General features: G+C 40.4%; 1 protein-coding gene across 2 annotated transcripts in view; it reads left to right on the top strand.

The window, feature by feature from the left end:
* Window positions 1-18,623, top strand: part of pamr1b (peptidase domain containing associated with muscle regeneration 1b) — a 142,614-nt gene that overhangs the window by 22,826 nt on the left and 101,165 nt on the right. For both annotated transcript variants that reach the window (XM_079411947.1, XM_079411948.1), the window contains exons 2-3: window positions 3,691-3,867; window positions 10,390-10,515. In XM_079411947.1, coding sequence (XP_079268073.1) covers window positions 3,691-3,867; window positions 10,390-10,515 — 303 coding nt within the window. The remainder of the gene's footprint in view (window positions 1-3,690; window positions 3,868-10,389; window positions 10,516-18,623) is intronic.

Here is an 18,623-nt window from a genome sequence, read left to right as displayed (position 1 = left end):
CCACCACAGTCGTGTCATCTGCAAACTTAATGAAAAGGTTGGAGTTGTGTGACGGTGTGCAGTTGTGGGTCAGCAGAGTGAAGAGGAGGGGACTCAGCACACATCCTTGGGGGGCCCCAGTGTTCAGTGTGATGGTGCTGGATGTGTTAATATTGACCCGTACTGCCTGAGGTCTCCCGGTCAGGAAGTCCAACAGCCAGTTGCACAGAGCGGTGTTGAGCCCCAGCTGGACAAGTTTGTGAGTGAGCTGTTGAGGGATGATGGTGTTGAATGCTGAACTGAAGTCTATGAACAGTATCCTGACATATGTGTCTTTTTTGTCCAGATGTGTTAGGGCTGGGTGGAGGGCAGTGGTGATGGCATCATCGGTTGAGCGGTTGGACCTATATGCAAACTGGAAGGGGTCCAGGGAGGGGGGGGGGGGCAGACTTGATGTGGTGCATGACTAGCCGTTCAAAGCACTTCATGAGAATAGGAGTGAGTGCTATTGGACGGTAGTCATTGAAGCAGGATGGAGATGACTTCTTCGGGACTGGAATGATAGTGGTAGCTTTGAAGCATGTGGGGACAATGGCCTGATTTAGCGAGATGTTGAAAATGTCTGTGAAGACATCAGTGAGTTCCACTGCACAGTCTCTCAGTACACGCCCAGGAATGTTGTCAGGACCCGGAGATTTCCCATTGATCCTGCTGAGGAATCTCCTCACACTGTCCAGGGACAACCTGGTCGCCGGGAGGAGGTGGAGTCTTCTGTGCAGTGGTGCTGTTTTGTGCCTCAAAGTGAGCAAAGAGGGCATTCAGCTCATTCAGCAGGGGGATGGTGCTGTCACAGGTCTGTGGTGGGGGCTTGTAGTCTGTAATGGTCTGTATCCCCTGCCACAGTGTCTCTGCTGTCATTGAAACGATGAGCTATCCTCCTAGAGTACTGTCTCTTGGCCTCTCTGATGCCGCGGGAAAGGTTGGCCCTAGCTGTCTTCAGACCCTCCTCATCTCCAGCTCTAAAGGCAACGTTCCGAGCCTTCAGAAGTCTGTAGACCTCCCCTATCATCCACGGCTTCTGGTTGGCCCTGACAATGATGGACTTTGTGACCGTTACATCATCAATGCACTTGGTGATGTAGGTTTAACAGGGATTTCAATCAATTAATTTCAAGGGTCCCATTTATAGTATCAAAATTGCTTGTAAACCTCCATATTTATATTGTTTTATCATTACATTTATGCATTTAGCAGACGCTTTTATCCAAAGCGACTTACATTGCATTCAAGTTACAGTTTTTTACATTTTATCAGCGCTTGCTTTCCCTGGGAATCGAACCCATGACCTTGGCATTGCTAGCACCATGCTCTACTATTTGAGCAACAGGAAAACCATCTCTACTTTTTTTAATGTAATGTGTCTTCTTCTTCCAGATGTAACCAAAATTAATCTGATTGATTTTTTTAATAGCTCTATTTGAAATAGCAATTGTGTATGCTGGATAGATTAATCTTGAAATGCTTTCCATCTTAGTCAAAAATATTCTACCTAATAAACTTATACCTCTCAATAACCAAGAATTGAGCCTAATTTCACATTTGTCTATTATTTTCGACACATTCATAAATTCATTTTCAGTGGGATTTTTTGAGATAAGCATTCCTAAGTATTTAACTTTAGATTTTATAGGGATGTTATAAGCCTCAGTTAAGTGACATTGATGGATTGGCATTAATTCACACTTGTTCAAATTTATTTTTAAACCAGAGGCCTTGGAAAAAGTGTGAATAGATTGTAGTGTTTTGGGGACCTCTGATAATTGCTTTAAAAAAAAGGCAGTATCATCTGCAATTTGACTGATGATTACTGTCTGGCCAAGTACCTCTAATGGGGCTATTGTTGAGTTTTTGATAAAGATGGAAAGCAGTTCTGTGGTTATAATAAAAAGAAAAGGGGAAATAGGGCAACCTTGCTTTATGCCACGATTAATACAAATTCTGGGTGATGTGCCTCCTGGTAAGGAAACAGAACTATTAGAATTTTCACACAGAGATTGTATAATTTTTCTAAATTTCTCCCCAAAACCAAACAATCTTAAACACTCAAAAATAAAGGGGTGTTCAATTGAATCAAATGCCTTATAAAAGTCAATGAAGAGAATAAAACCATCGTCTTCTATTAGATGTCCGTAATCTAAAAGATCTAACACTAAACGAATATTATTGTGTATAATTCTTCCCTTCATAAAGCCAGATTGAGATTCGCTTATAATTTTGTATAAAAACATTTTTAATCTATTAGCATATATAAGGGTTACAATCTTATAATTAGTATTTAATAATGTAATTGGTCTAAAGTTATCTAAAATTTTGGGGTCTTTATCAGGTTTAGGGATTAAAGTTATTAATTGTTTCACGGTGGATATAAATGTCATATTTTCAATTGCTTCTTTTAACATAAGCATAAACGGTTCTTTTAGTATACTCCAAAAGTGTTTGTAAAAGTTTGCAGTAAGGCCGTCACACCCTGGAGATTTGTCTAAAGATAAGCTACCTACTACTTTATCCAATTCATCAAAAGTAATATCTGCATCACACAGTGCTTCAAAATCATCATCTATATGGGGAATACAATCTTTAATATGGTCAAAAAAGGATTTTGCATCCTCCAAAGAAAAGGTTGAGTAATATAGGTTACTATAAAAAGAAACAACTTCCTTAGTAGTTGAAGCTTGATCAGTAATTACCTGGCCCTGGATCAATAAAACTTTTAACTGATAGCCTCTCTTGCCTAACCGACAGAAATATGAAGTACTCCTTTCCCCATCTTCAATCCATTTAGCCCTAGACCTGATGATACAATTCCTGCAACCATTTCTTAAAGTGAAGTGAAGTGACATTCAGCCAAGTATGGTGACCCATACTCGGAATTCGTGCTCTGCATTTAACCCATCCAACGTGCGCGCGCACACACACGCACACACACACACGGAACAGGGGAGCAGTTGGGGGTTCGGTGCCTTGCTCAAGGGCACCTCAGTCGTGGTATTGAGGGTGGAGAGAGCGCTGGACATTCACTCCCCCCACCTACAATCCCTGCCGGCCGGAGACTCGAACCCGCAACCTTTGGATTACAAGGCCAACTCACTAACCATTAGGCCACGACTTCCCTTAAAGACACACACACTAAAATGTTAAGAGGAATAAAATGGACTTAAGGATACATGTAAACCAGTTAAAACTCTATTGTATATAAAATCATTGCAATAAAAAGATTGGTAAAACATGTATCTTGTGTGACAGTGACAGTGTCACACAGTATCTATAGATGTGGAGCGTTTCTGAAGCACACACAAAATCACTTTTCAGAACATTCTGGTTCACTGTTCCTGGCTGGTGGAATGATCTTCCAACCCCTATATGGAATGCTGATTCCCTGACAATTTTCAGTCTCTTTCGACACTATTTGACTTCACCTTTAAAAAAAAAAAAAAAAGTATTCTCTTTATTTATTCCTTCCCTTTCTAGCTTGTACTTATTTGAACAATTCCTGAAACTTGGTATTACGAGCACTTCCTGTGTCTGTTTGCGTCTTTAAGACGAATCGCTTGATGTATTCCCCAATTGTAAGTTGCTTTGGATAAAAATGTCTGCAAAATGAATAAATGTAAATGTAAATGTACTGCCTATGATATTGTGTTTTCTTGTTAGATTACAGGTTCCTGTACAACTACTGTCCAGGGCCCGAGTGGAGTGTGATGTGTAGGGGATGCTGTGAATATGATGTCATCCACTGTAAATGTCCTCTTCAAGGGACTTCGGTAGGTTATGCAGTGCCATGCTGTCGTAATGCTGTAAATGAATGCGATCCCTGCATCATCCATCCTGGTGAGCAGATAACACACAAACACATTTACAACTATTTCTCATTTTTCTCTTCTTGTGATAAACATTTTATGGTTTGTCCATGGTTTAATAATAGCTTCATTTGATACTATATATTCAATAATTAAACAGCTTGAAAGCAATCAAACATCTGACAGAAATATGAATGTCATATATGTTGTATATTGTAAACATTCCATCAGCCCAACATGTCTTATGATTTGTTGATTTTGACATTTGGAATTCTGGAACTTGTAAACAAAGAATGCAATCAATGTATTCACTCCAGTCAGATTTATTGGTTTAAGTTTTTTTTGTTTTTGTTTTTTCCCTAAGAAATAATTTGTCACATTCTTGACTGGGTGGTGTCAGTTTTACAGCAACAGGGAAATTAACTGTCCTAGTCTTAAATATGTCTGTACATGCACACATCCAGATGTTTGCAATCCAAGAAGTTTTGTTTTTTTTAATTGTTTTTTAATTCGGACCTAAGCTCTGTGTATTAACCTAAAGGATGATTATTAATGTCAATAACCATATTTTTATGTTAACCATATTTTACTTTACTGTTAACCAAAGAGCAGGAGTTCTCAACACTGGCCCTGGCAGAATTTTTATTCTAACCCTTTAACTCGATTTCGCTTCTCTGTTTGTGATCAGATCATTTTAAGCCTTTAAACTCCAGTTCAAATAATCAGACCAAAACAGCACCAATGTCAAAAACAGGCTCATTACGTCAGTGGCCTGTTTCATGAAGCTAGCTGAACAAACAACAAGAGTTGATAAAACCTGGTTTACGTCATGCTCAGTGGACAAATAAACATAAACATTCTCGGTCAACTCAGAGTTTGATCCAGAGTTTGTGATTAATTCTAGAGTGTGTGTGTATATTTGTGTATGTAATTTATTTATATTTAAAAAGAGCTCAAAAAGTATCAGGTTATGCATGTACCTAGTGATGGGCAGATGAAGCCTCATGAGGCTTTAAGCTTTTCAGCCAAGTGGTTCACAAAAGGGTTAATTTCTGGATGCTTCATTTGCACACAATACCACCTGGTGGCCAAAGAGTGTAAAACAAGCAGATATTAAATAGACAGAGTTGGATAGTCCAGCGGTCAGAAAGTAAAAGTCCTACCATATGTTTATTCCACCCATGAACTCAGCAGTTGAAATCAGAGGAGGAACCAAGTCATTCATTTTAAGTCACAAGCAAGTCTCAAGTCAAATCCCAAATCCTCAAAGAGTTAAAGTTAATGAGATAATTACGTGACTAATTAAATGATGATTGTGCATTAGTGATGAACACCTGCGAATTACAGATGAGCAGATGTTGATGTTTAATTGCTTAAAATGATGCCCCCATCATGGAGATCAGTGTTTGCTTTAGTTGGGCTCTTGACCCCAAAGTAATTTGTTTTTAAGCAATTGCGATAGTGTTTTACAGAAAACATTTGTGCACTGCTGAATTAAAAGCTTACACAGATTAGTTTACACTTTCTGCTTATAAATCATTTGAATGAACATCATGAAGGTGTCTCTCTTTGGTTTGTCGACTGACATTCATCTATTATTCAACTGTGAAGAAAGTTCTGTCAAACAAATAACACCGCAATGCTTAAATATTGGGGAAAAAAGAAGAACAATAGTAGCTCTAGCTTTTAGACATGAACACTTATCATGTGATCCTCAACAGTGGTAACAATATTTTTCATACTGCAGTGCATGATGGGAGTTTTTGCTATGGTGGTACCCAGCATGCATTTCAGCATTAAGCATTTTGGTGATTGTCACCATTGTTGAGATTCATATGCTGGTCCGTGATGTCTCTGTGTGTGTGTAATTAAAATAAGAGTTGAAATATTTATATGTGTTTTGTACAATGGCTTTAAAATTAATTCATTACAACTATTAGACCAATAATTCCCTTCCATGCTGTAGTTTCACAGGATTGATTATTCAAAACCTAAACATACAAATAAAATAAAAAGTTGCTTTGGATGTAATCAGGCCAGCACCTGATGATTTAGTCATATAAAAGTAGTTAATAGTTGCTCACTGTAGAGCTATGGTCTCTCTGCTTCACAACACCACATACAATATTATAGAAAGAGATCTTACACAGGAGTCCAGGGTCAAGAGCCCAACTAAAGCAAACACTGATCTCCATGATGGTGGCATCATTTTAACCAATAAAACATCAACATCTGATCCTCTGTAATTCGCAGGTGTTCATCACTAATGCTCAATCATCATTTAATTAGTCACTTCAAAGTGAAGTCAAGTCAAGTTGAACTTTATTGTCATACCGCTACATGTGGGGACATGCAGTGGAACGAAATGTTGTGCCTCACAGGACCACGGTGCTACATAAATACAGACATACAACCTATACACAACTAACCTACTGCCAGATTTTACCTATACGTATACTATATATAAATATTTACCCTATACAAAGTAAAAAAACATTAAAAAAATAAAATAAAAGATGAAAAAATACAAACTATACGAATGCTTCACATAAATATTTACCCTATACAAAAAAAAATAAATAAAGGATAAAAAATACAAACTATACGAATGCTTCACATAAATACTGTACACGTGCAAAGAGAAACATTGTGAGTCAAGCAGCTGGCTGGGGAACAGTGCAGGATGATTTGTAGTGCATGAGCATGTAAATATACATATATTGCTAGTCTTTGGTGGGATTGTGTACACGCAGCAATGTGTGTAAAGTGTCTAGTGCACATAGAGGAGAGTGTGTTACTACAGGTGGTTTGTACAGGCCCACTCACCTGTGTGTAGCAAACTTCGAATTGCATAAAAAAAAGTTCCATACAGTTTTTTCCTTGGTGTGGAAAGGTTTGGAGTGGGGGGGTGGTCCATGTTTCAGGAGGTAGGGGTTTGCATGGGGTTTCAGAGGGGGGGCGGGGTGATTTGAGTTCAGAGCTCTCACAGCCTGGGGGAAAAAGCAGTTGAGCAGTCTGGCGGAGCGGGCTCTGATGCTCCGGTACGTCTTCACTGTCCGGGGACAGCGTCATCACCTGGTCGCCGGGAGGAGGTGGAGTCTTCTGTGCAGTGGTGCTGTTTTGTGCCTCAAAGCGAGCAAAGAAGGCATTCAACTCGTTCAGCAGGGGGATGGTGCTGTCACAGGTCTATGGTGGGGGCTTGTAGTCTGTAATGGTCTGTATCCCCTGCCACAGGCTTTGAGTGTCTCTGCTGTCGCTGAAATGATGAGCTATCCTCCTGGAGTACTGTCTCTTGGCCTCTCTGATGCCGCGGGAAAGCTTGGCCCTAGCTCTCTTCAGGCCCTCCTCATCTCCAGCTCTAAAGGCAGCGTTACGAGCCTTCAAGAATCTGTAGACCTCCCCTGTCAGCCACTTGGTGATGTAGGCAGTGACAGTCTTGTTTAAAAATATTCCAGTCAGTGGTGTCAAAACAGTCTTGAAGTGCCTCTGATGACCCTTCCGGCCACACTTTTATCTGTTTGTGTATTGGTTTGATGACTTTAACGAGCGGTCTGTATGCAGGCATTAGCATGACAGTGATGTGGTCTGAGGCTCCGAGGTGGGGGAGGGGGAGGGCCTTGTAAGCTCCTCTCTGGGTGGTGTAAACAAAGTCCAGAGTATTTTTTCCCCTTGTTGGAAAGTCTATGTGTTGGTGTATTTTTGGGAACACACTCTTTAAGTCTGCGTGGTTGAAATCCCCAGCCAAGATTAGAAAAGCATCTGGATGTGCTGGTATAGATCATTTAGTGCCTCACTCCTGTTGTTTTTGTTGGAGCTGGGAGACCACAACAGCGTCGCAGCACTATGCATCATTGATGTAAACACAAAGCCCGCCGCCGCGGATCTTATCTCCCTCGACGAGAGCTCTGTCAGCTCGATAGCATGTTAGCTGGTCGAGCTGTATGGCGCAGTCCGGTACGCTGTTCTTAAGCCATGTTTCCGTAAACACAAAAACACAACAGTCTCTTACAATCCTCTGAGATGTACAAAAACATTGCGACTTACAAGACAAAAAACACGAAAACACTGTTCTGCCGGGAGAGAGAGAAGCCGCTACGTCTGTGCGCACCGCCATGTTGTTTACCATGTTTACCATAAAGTGTAGGCGCTGTTGTGTCTTTTTGGAGAGTGACAGGGTGTTGGTGGTCCAGTTGAGATCCTCTGTGATGTGCATCCCCAGGAATTTAATGATGCTGACTCTCTCCACAGTCGAGCTGTCGATGGTCAGTGGGGGGTGGTCAACGGAGTTTCTCCTGAAGTCCATCACAACCTCCTTTGTCTTCTCCACATTGAGGGACAGATTGTTAGTGCCACACCATTCAGCCAGCTGTGCCACTTCCTCTCTGTAGTGCGTTGCATCGTTGTTGCTGATGAGACCTACCACTGTTGTGTCATCAGCAAACTTGATGATGTGGTTGGAGCTGAACTTGGCAGTGCAGTCGTGGGTCAGCAGTGTGAAGAGCAGCGGGCTGAGCACACAGCCTTGTGGAGCACCTGTGCTCAGTGTGGTAGTGCTCGACGTGTTGTGGACGACATGGACTGACTGAGGTCTTCCGGTTAGAAAGTCCAGGATTCAATTACAAAGGGAATTGTTAAGGCCCAGCAGGTTTAGTTTATTTATGAGCTGTTGTGGGATTATTGTGTTGAATGCCGAGCTGAAGTTAATGAACAGCATTCTAACATAGGAGTCTTTATTTTCTAGGTGGGTAAGAGCCAGGTGGAGGGTGGAGGAACTTGCATCGTCCGTAGAGCGGTTTGGACGGTATGCAAACTGGAGCGGGTCGAGTGTGTTTGGGAGGCTGGTTTTGATGTTGTGCATGACTAACCTCTGAAAGCACTTCATAATGATTGGAGTCAGTGCTATGGGACGGTAGTTATTTACACAGGACACAGGTGTTTCTTTGTATGATTGTTGTGGATTTGAGACATGTGGGGACGACTGCCTGGCTCAGCGAGGTGTTGAAGATATCTGTTAGGACATCTGTCAGCTGTGCAGCACTGTCTCTCAGAACACGGCCAGGTATGTTGTCAGGACCCGCAGCCTTGCGTGGGTTAATCCTAGATAGGGTCTTCCTTATGTCGGCTGGAGACAGACAGAGCGCCCGGTCGTTGGGAGGTGTGGGCAGTTTTTGTGCAGGTGTGTCATTCTGCATTTCAAACCGTGAATAAAAGTGGTTGAGTAAATTGGGGAGGGATGTGTCATCATCACAGGCCTGTGGCGGGGGCTTGTAGTCAGTGATGGTCTGAATGGCTTGCCACAGGCTCCGTGTGTCTCTGCTGTCTGTGAAGTGATTGTTGATTTTTTGAGCATATGACCGTTTTGCATTTTTGATGCCACAGGACAGATTGGCTCTTGCTGTTTTGAGGGCTGCTTTATCTCCTGATCTGAATGCTTCATCTCTGGTCTTTAGCAGCCCACGAACCTCTGCTGTCATCCATGGCTTCTGGTTGGCACGTGTGGTGATGGTCTTGGTGACTGTCACATCATTAGTGCACTTTTTGATGTAAGCAGTCACAGATTCAGTGTACTCATGCAGGTCTGTGTGGTTGTTTGCTTTAAACATGTTCCAGTCTGTGCACTGAAAGCAGTCCTGTAGTGTTGAGGTAGCATCATCTGGCCAAATTGTGATGAGTTTTTGAGTGTGTTGTTTCCCCTTGTTGCAAAGTTCACATGTTGGTAGAACTTTGGCAAAACTGTCTTTAAGTTTGCGTGGTTGAAGTCACCGGCTATGATGAAAAAGCCGTCTGTGTTCTTTGTTTGTTGTTCACTGATGGCGCTATACAGTTCACGAAGCGCGTCCTTAGCGTTTGCACACGGGGGGATGTAAACCGCAACAATAACAATGGCCGTGAACTCCCGCGGCAAATAGAACGGTCGACACTTCACAACCATAAACTTAATTATCTCATTAACTTTAACTCTTTGAGGACTTGGGATTTGACTGGAGACTTGCTTGTGACTTGAAAGGAATGACTTGGTTCCTCCTCTGGTGAAATCAGTTGCTGAGTTCATGGGTGGAACAAACATATGGCAGAACTTTTACTTTCTGACCCTTGGATTATCCACCTCTGTCTGTTATATATCTGCTTGTTTTACACTCTTTGGTCACCAGGTAGTATTGTGAGCAAATTAAGCCTCTAGAAATTAACCCTTTTGTGAACCACTTGGCTGAAAAGCTGAAAGCTAACCGTGGTTCCCCAAGAGGGAACGAGACACTGCATCCTCTAGTGGACACTATGAGGAATGCCGTCAGCATGACCAGTGTCTAAAGCATGTGTGAAATCACTCCAAATACTTTGGACCGTGCAGCCCATGACGCCATTAGGAGCACAGCTGGAAGTATAAGAGGGGGCCTGTAATGCACATCATTGACTTCTTTTTCTAATGGAGATGGCTGGTTTAATTACAGAAAATGGCAGAAAACATGGAAAACACCAAAGTGATTTACATCTTATACGCTAGTTCCTCAGAAACAAATCTCAATATTTAATGCCTCTTTCTAATCCTCTTCAGGCTGCAGCATATTCGAGAACTGCAAGCGCTGTAACAATGGCACATGGGGCCCAAGGGACGATTTCTTTGTAAAAGGGCAGTACTGTGCAGAGTGTCGCCCAGGCTGGTCTGGTGGGGACTGTTTAAGTAAGTTCCTTACACTGCAGTTTTCGTGTATTCAAAGTAATGATATATTTAAGAGACCTCGCTCTGGGAATTTCTTTCTCTTCAACATGACTATGAAATGCTCAGTGTTTGCTTACTTTAATCATGATGCAGTTTTTTTTCTTTCTATTAACGATCAGACAGATTACCTGGATAAGCATCGTTATTCTGAAAAGTTTTACTCGCATGCAAACTCACTGGCTGGGAAGTAAAAATACACAATTATTTCTGTATCAATTTCATACAGTTCAGTCATGAAAACTCTTGGAAGATTTTAGCATGGTGATGGATATGACAATGTTACTGTATTTGATCTTGGCAGAATAGATCTGCTACACTGCTGCTGAATTGCTGCTGCTGTTGATTGTAGTTGTAGATTATTGCAGCAGCTGCTGCAAGCAAGTACAAGAACTTGCTACTGCCAATGCATATGGTGATACGGTGCCGTGAGTATTTAAGACATACTGCTGCTGCACAAATAGCATACAAAATAATCCCCCAACAAAGCTGGAAGAAGAAAATAATTAATTATGAATGCTGCTGCTAAACAATAATATACTTAAAATAATCCCTATAGGCAGAAGGAATATAAAAGATAACCCCCCCCCCCCCCCAAAACAAGCAGATCTATTGCCAAGACATATGTACTGCTGCTGCTCTGGAAAGCCGTGAGACCGTGTGTTTTGCTATTGTAGCAAATTAGCTCAAAGTGAGATGAACATAATTAATGTTAACGGGTTGTTATCAATTATATTCATCCTCGGGAATTAACTGTAGCATTAACAGTACAATAAAATGATTTGTTCGTCCGCAGTACGTACAATTTAAATGTCTATTAACTCTAAGGAAAATGATTTCTCTGGCCACGAAAAATAATTTCCTTACTGAAACATTGCTCACAGAGCATGTAACAAAACCGGAACGTTAAAGTGACCTCGTTATGTGAGCAGCAGACACAGACAACCAAGCGTGAATACATATGGATGTTTATTAAACTACACTACAGGGGAACATGCAGCATTTAACTATACACAAACATACATACATTAAACATAAATGCCAATGCAAGGAAGGCATGGAGAGAGAGAGAGGGTGAGAAAGAGAGAGAGAGAGAGAGAGAGAGAGAGAGAGCACTCTAGTGGTCAATAGAGTAGAGTGATATGGCAGGATTTACACATCAGCTAACCACAACCTGTTAAGAATCACATCACCTTAATTAAAAGGGGGTCGAAGCTTAGAAGCGCATCTAAATAGTTAACAAGCAGTTAATTGCATTGATTTTGTTGGTGCTGAGCAGGGCTCTAAACCGGTTCAAGGAACGAAAACGAAAACCGGAAACGAACAAAATTTTGACTGGAACAGAACCAGAAACAGAAACAAAATCAAATTTTATAGGTCTGAACAGAATCGAAAATTTGAAATGGCCATTAACTGGTTAATAACGTTATTTTATCGTTCCATTTAATATTTTAAATTTGCTGTCAACCAATCAGGAATTCAAGTAGTACAGACTATGCAAATGTGATGCTGACGCATCCAGCAAATGAAATGCCCACCCACACTCAGCTGTGAACTCTAGTCGCAATGGCAATGAATTCTGCTACCATCTGTTTTAATGGGAGGTAGCAAAATCTGACAGGGCAGCAGAAATCGTCAGAACACTGGCGTTAGAGTTTATATGACAGAGTAAGATGGATTCAACAGATCTTACGCACCTGCGGCGCTTCTGTGAACGGAGAAAACGGAATAAAACTATAGGTTTACATAAAAAGGAATATATATGCCTATACACTAAATATATTTCACGTAAATTATTGACAGTTTAACAAAACGAAAGAAAAAAAAATGCTGAGTTAGGCCTATGGTTCAATGTGACTCATTCCAGCGTTTTCGTAAAGGAAAACGACGCTGGCGCCTCACGCACACAAAGACACATATTTTTGCGACATTGCAGCCAGTTCATTATCAAAATAAAATACAGTGAAAGGAACGTGTAAAACATTACAGTGCTCCGTTGTCCGACAGCGTGACCACCGCCTCGCTATGTTGTTATTGCCGATGTGAAGGATGATGTTTTACGTCGATGAAAGTAAAAACCAATAAATAATATTTTAGTATACATCGAGAATATGGAAACATTTGGATTTGTGCCAAGTGAGAGAGGTAGGCATCAGTTTCACCTTTAATTTGTTTTTGGATTGACGTTTTTATAGCCTTTTATAGCAGCCTTAAGTTTAGAGGATTTGTTGTGGAGAGAAACTAATAACTGTGTTTATAATGTTTGTAAACATTTTTGATTTACCAGCATTTTAGCCTACATCATTTCTGAATAATAGCCTAATAAAATGCGACGTGGCTTAGCCTTTGTTTTTGTTTTTTTCCTCAAAACGCAATTTTATACAACATTTTTGATTTACTAGCATTTTACCCTACACCATTTCTGAATAATAGCCTAATAAAATGTGACGTGGCTTAGACTTTGTTTTTGTTTTTTTCCTCAAAACGCAATTTTATACAAGTAGCGTTTTCTTTTTTTTTTTTTACAATTTGCAGCAAACATTTTTAAATATCTTAAAAATGTTTACTTTAATGTCTTTAAAGCATTAATAGATTTTTTTCTTTTGTTTAGTAGCCTACATTTAGAAATGTAAAAATCTATAAAAGATGATGCTGTATTGGCTGTGACTAAGCGCAGCGGATTAAGATAACATCTCTTTCTGTATTTTTTTTTCTTTTTCTTTTTGTGTAAAGAAAACCCTGCACTTTATTATTATTATAGGCAAAGACAATTTTAAAAATAACGATTTTAACCATTATATTTTCTACTCGAACCGATTTCGGAACAGTAATAATACAGAGAAATGCAGGAACGGAAACATTAAAATATCGATTCTGCTCGGAGTGAACCGATTTACTTTTTTTTTGTTTTACTTTTTTGCCCTGGTGCTGAGTAAATTGTCCTGGTGCACGTATAATGCGTAGAGACTTGATGAATTCCTTTGGGAGTGAAAGCTTCGTCATTCCAGCCATGGGTTGATTGGTCTGAAGTGAATCGACGAAGTTACTGGTCTTAAAACTGCCAGAAGCTCGGACTCCCCCCGAAAGGGGAGTCATGAGATTTCCAAGGTGATATGTGTGTCTCCAGGGCACTGAAAGTAAAGAGAATAAATTGCAGTCTTTTGCTCTTTGGAAAAGTCTGACTGTTATAAGTCAGCTATAGCAGCCAAACAAAATTTAATTTAAAAAAGTTAAGGGTCAAGAGCCCAACTAAAGTAAACACTGACCACTATAATGGTGACTTAAATTGTGATTGTGATTAATTGTGTTAAATTGTGATTAATTGTGATTTTCTTCTTTGGTGATTCTGCTTTTTAACATCAGGTGTGTTCAATAATGGCTAATTATCACTCAATGATTCTCTTAATTACCTCATTAACTTTAACACTGCTTCAGTGTTACTTTTAACATTCTGTAGTGTGGACCCATATAGACACTTGGCAGTGTTAATTTCACACCACTTCAGTGTTACCTTTAACACTTTGTAGTGTGGACACATATAGACACTTGGCGGTGGTAATTTAACACTGGGGATTTTGCTGTGTATCTATGTGAGCCTGGGCTGACTTTGCCGAATGGCTTATTGCTAGTGAACTATTGCTGTGTGTACCTGATCGGTTGACCAGATAGCTCAAGCTAGTGACCTGAGTTGAATGTGTTTCTGGGCTAATGGAGCACAGATAAATTAACTAGTGACTTAACAATGTGAACCTGGGTGCTGTACCCGTAGGTTTATTTAACTAATGACCTAAATAACTATGTGAGTCTGAGGCAATAGCTCAAACTTACCTAGGTAGAATAGCATTATGTGTGTCATTAATCACACTGTAGGCTGAAAAATTAAGGAACCTCCAGCAACCACCTGACTCAGGCTCTGTGCGAGCTACTGTGCGAGCTGTTGCGGTTGTCAAATTTACTCAGAATTTGCGAAGCATAATCTACTGCTGCAGCACTTTTTTTTTTCTTATAAGCAAAGTAATAAATGCCTATTGAACTTTAAAGAGTTAAGTAACCCTCCAGAGTTATCACTAAAATTTTGTGCAACTAAAGCGCTTTCTGCTGCCGCTACTATATTAGCAACAATAATATGACTTGCTATGCATGCTGCTGCTAATATTATTTCTAACCTTGCATCTGAATTTGCTATGATTTACTAAACTAGCGATCTTAATAGCTATGAATGCTATAAGCGTCTTTATTAACAAGCAAATACCTATTTTGCTTTGAAGAGTTCACAAAATCTACTGTAAGCCCCGTTAAATAAGCAAAGAAATAAAATGCCTATTTCACTTTAAAGAGTTATTTACCCCATGCGTTATCACTGAATTTCAAGCAACTAAAGTACTTTCTGCTGCCGCTGCTATATTAGCAACAATAATTGACTTCCTGCTGCTAATATTATTCTAACATTGCAAATGAATTTGCTATGCATGCTGCTGATACATACGATCTTTCTATAATATGAACAAATTTCTCTTTTCTTCAGTGATTCTGCTTGATAATGTAACCGGTTCTACTTCGCCTCGCTCCAAGCGGGATTCGAACCGCGGTCTCCGGCGCGGGAGGCAGGCGCTCTAACGAGGAGGCTAAAGGTCACGGCCTCTAGCGTCAGTCGCCAGAGCGCCTCTTTTTGAGATCAGGGGAGTGAGGTTTACACACACCAGCACTTACTTGCCTACGTCTGTTACAATAATAGCAGGTGTTCATCACTAATGCTCAATCATCATTTAATTAGTCACTTAATTAGCTCATTACCTTTAACTCTGCTTCAGGGTTAATTTAACTCTATTTAGAGTGGGACCAAATGTTCTCTGAATAGAGTTAATTTTACTCTGAAGAGTTTACTGTGTACTACTGCTACAGCAGCACAAAGGTACTAAGAATTGCTATAAGCCCCTTTTAAATGAAATGCAAATGATGCCTATTCACTTGAAGAGTTCACCGACCATCCATTTTTATACATTGAAACTTCAGCAATTGTAAGTCGTTTTGTATAAAATCGTCTGCAAAATGAATAAACGTAAATGTAAACTATGGTCTACCTACTGTTGCTGCAATTAAACGCATAATTTGATTTGCTATGCATACTGCTATTAATAATTTGCTAATAACGCAATCTGCAATTCTGTGGATACTGCTGCTACACTCCATGAAAATACTAGAATTGCTGTAGCCCATCCATGCATTGTCACTGAAATTGCATGCAACAAAAAGTACTTTCTGTTGCCCCTACTATATTAGCAATGATAATTGGTTGCTATGCAGACTGCTTCTAATATTATTTCTACCATCGTATCTGAATTTTGCTATGCCATTCTGCTGCTATTGTGATCTGAAAGCTATGCATACTGCTGCTACAGCTGCACGAAAGTACTTAGAATTACTATAAGCGTCTTTTATTAAACAATGAAACGCAAACAAATAATGCCTATATTGTTTTGTAGAGTTCAAAAAATCTCTGTATGCCCTGTTAAATAAAGTAATAAAAGCCTATTTCCATTTAAAGATTTACTTACCCCATGTATAATCACTGAACTATCATGCAACCAGATATATTCTGCTGCTGCTGCTATAAACAACAGTAATAATTTGACTTGATTTGCTATGCATAATGCGATTAACAATTGCTAATAACACGATTTGAATTCGTTTATGAAAGACAGTTATACGGGTTCACCTTGATTTAAAACGGTGAACAACTGTGAAACACCAACTGCAAACCGACCCCACTAATGAGGTGTGCATCTGAAAGAGATCCATTTGCGGTTAACCCTCTGGGCCCGACAAACGCGAATACGCGTTTTGTGGCAGATTTTCCTGATAAGGCAGAAATGAGCTTGAATTACTCTGCCATGTTTGATTGTTCAGATAAGAGTAATACACCATTCGAATCTGTAAGGGGTCTACTTTTATTTGTATACACTCATAATAACAACAACACGCTGTGATTTTGTAGAATAAAGAAAATAAACAGGGTGCGTTCTCTGTCATCTCTGTCTCTGTCACCTCTCTTCACAGACACGGAAATAAAACAACCAGAATCTCAGCGAAAACATGCCTCAAAGACTAGATAAATATATGTATAGAAAGCTTGAAATGTCTAATTTTAAATTAACCAATTCAAGTCGAAAACAAATAATCTGTTTTTATGTAATCCGTATGAAAGTAAGGAGTGGTCCGGTTTCTCCTGTATCGCCTCATTACAGCTAATGTGATCCCGCCTCTCATTGAGCATGCTTTTCATATGGAAATGAACTGAGGTGAGCCAGGTAATCATGTACACGCCCCTGAGAAATGGCATAAAACGTCAAGCATGATGGCACGCTACACGGGTGAAGAAGCACTTCGGATGGTTCTGGACAGTGACAAAGAAATTACATTCTCCTCAGAGGAAGAGCGCGACTCCGATGACGAATGTTTGTATTTTGAAGAACGTCTGGACCCAGCGGAGGATATAATTCCTGACGAGTAAGCCTTTTATTATTACCTTAGTGATGTAAAATGTTGCTCAGCTATAGCCTATTTTATATCTAAATTTGGAAATTTCCAAACAGTCTATTGTAAGAATAAAATCAGCTATTCAGAGTAAAATTGGTTGAAATATGAATTATTATCTCCTTACAGGCCACTTATAGTAGCCTACTTTTTGATCAGTTCATCAGTAATATTCAGGAAATAATAGATATTGAATGGATGTTTGAACTTATTTGCATGTTTGTTTGTTTTTAGTTTTTTTTATGTCCTACAAAGTGCGTATATAACTAAGCCTATATATAAAGATTTATAATGACGATGTATAGCCTATGTATAGCCTATGTAATGATAAATATATATTTATCATTACATAACGCTTTTCTCGTTTGGCTCTCAACGAAGGCGGTCGCATTTTTCTCTCCCTCTCCTCCCCTTACCTTCCCTTCCCTGCTTTGCTCTCTCGTCTCGTCTCGTCTATTGTCTAATACCTGAGAGACTCTCTCTACACTGCTCTCCGAACTGAAAAATCATGGATTTGATCAACTGGTCTCTCAACGCAATTGACACCATCTTCTCGACGAGAAGTTTAGGTTCGGGGGAACCTGACTGCCCTGGCGGGACGTTCGCAGCTGGCTACACGATGGACGCATGGGAAAGGTGACGGGTCGTGTGTCTGGCGGCTCTTTCCGTGGAGGACATTGAAGATATCTACCTATTCAGAACCATGATAACAGGTCTTCTGCTGATTGGATTAGGCTTTGCCCTGGGTTATTGAAAAATTCAGGAAACGGGTACAGCTGTCAAAAGCCTCACCACAGACTATTAACCGCAATATTGATACCATCACGGAGAAGCTTACGGCTTTGCAAAGGAAAATTGATGGATTTGGAGACCAGAATGGACAAAGAGAGTAGCCGTGAAAATTGGAATACGGCTACTCGCCCCAAGACCAAACAATCGCAATCTTATCTTCTTTCGGCCCTTTCACACCAGCACTGGTCTCGGCCAAGGTCGCTGTTGGAAAAACAACCCCTGGAAGAGCACTGCAGTGAGACGCTCTTGCGTTCCTTCCACAGACACCTGCGGATTGTTGACTCTGTCTGGGTCCTGATCAAGGCTGTCTCCATAGCCACGTGCTGTGTCGCTATCACATTCTGCGGACTGAGACAACTTAATTTGAATGCCAGCGTGGCGGCTCTCCAGGCCTACAAATACATACATACACACACACATACGCACATATATACAGATATGCATTCACCTCCCCACCCCCGATCCCTTGACTTCTCCGCTTTGTACCGCCAGCCTGACAAGCGGGTCTGACCGGCGCCGAGAATGGCTGCAGGACCGGATGGCTGCTTGCCGGAACTGGATTAACTCCCCTGTTGCAGTCGTGTGGCTATGTTGTTGATTGACTATGTGCTTTTTGTTGCTGGGGTGTTTTTCCTGTTTTCACACTGTACTCCCAAAGGAGCATAGTCTGTGAATCATTTTTTTTCTCCCCCCTTTCTTCATGTCATATCATGCTGTATTTCTTCCTCACTCTACAACAAATTCCT

The sequence above is a fragment of the Barbus barbus genome, assembly GCF_936440315.1.
Source record: "Barbus barbus genome assembly, chromosome: 48".
Classification (NCBI taxonomy): domain Eukaryota; kingdom Metazoa; phylum Chordata; class Actinopteri; order Cypriniformes; family Cyprinidae; genus Barbus; species Barbus barbus.
Note: the sequence above shows the minus strand (reverse complement) of the source record. Positions and strands in the feature narration are given on the sequence as shown.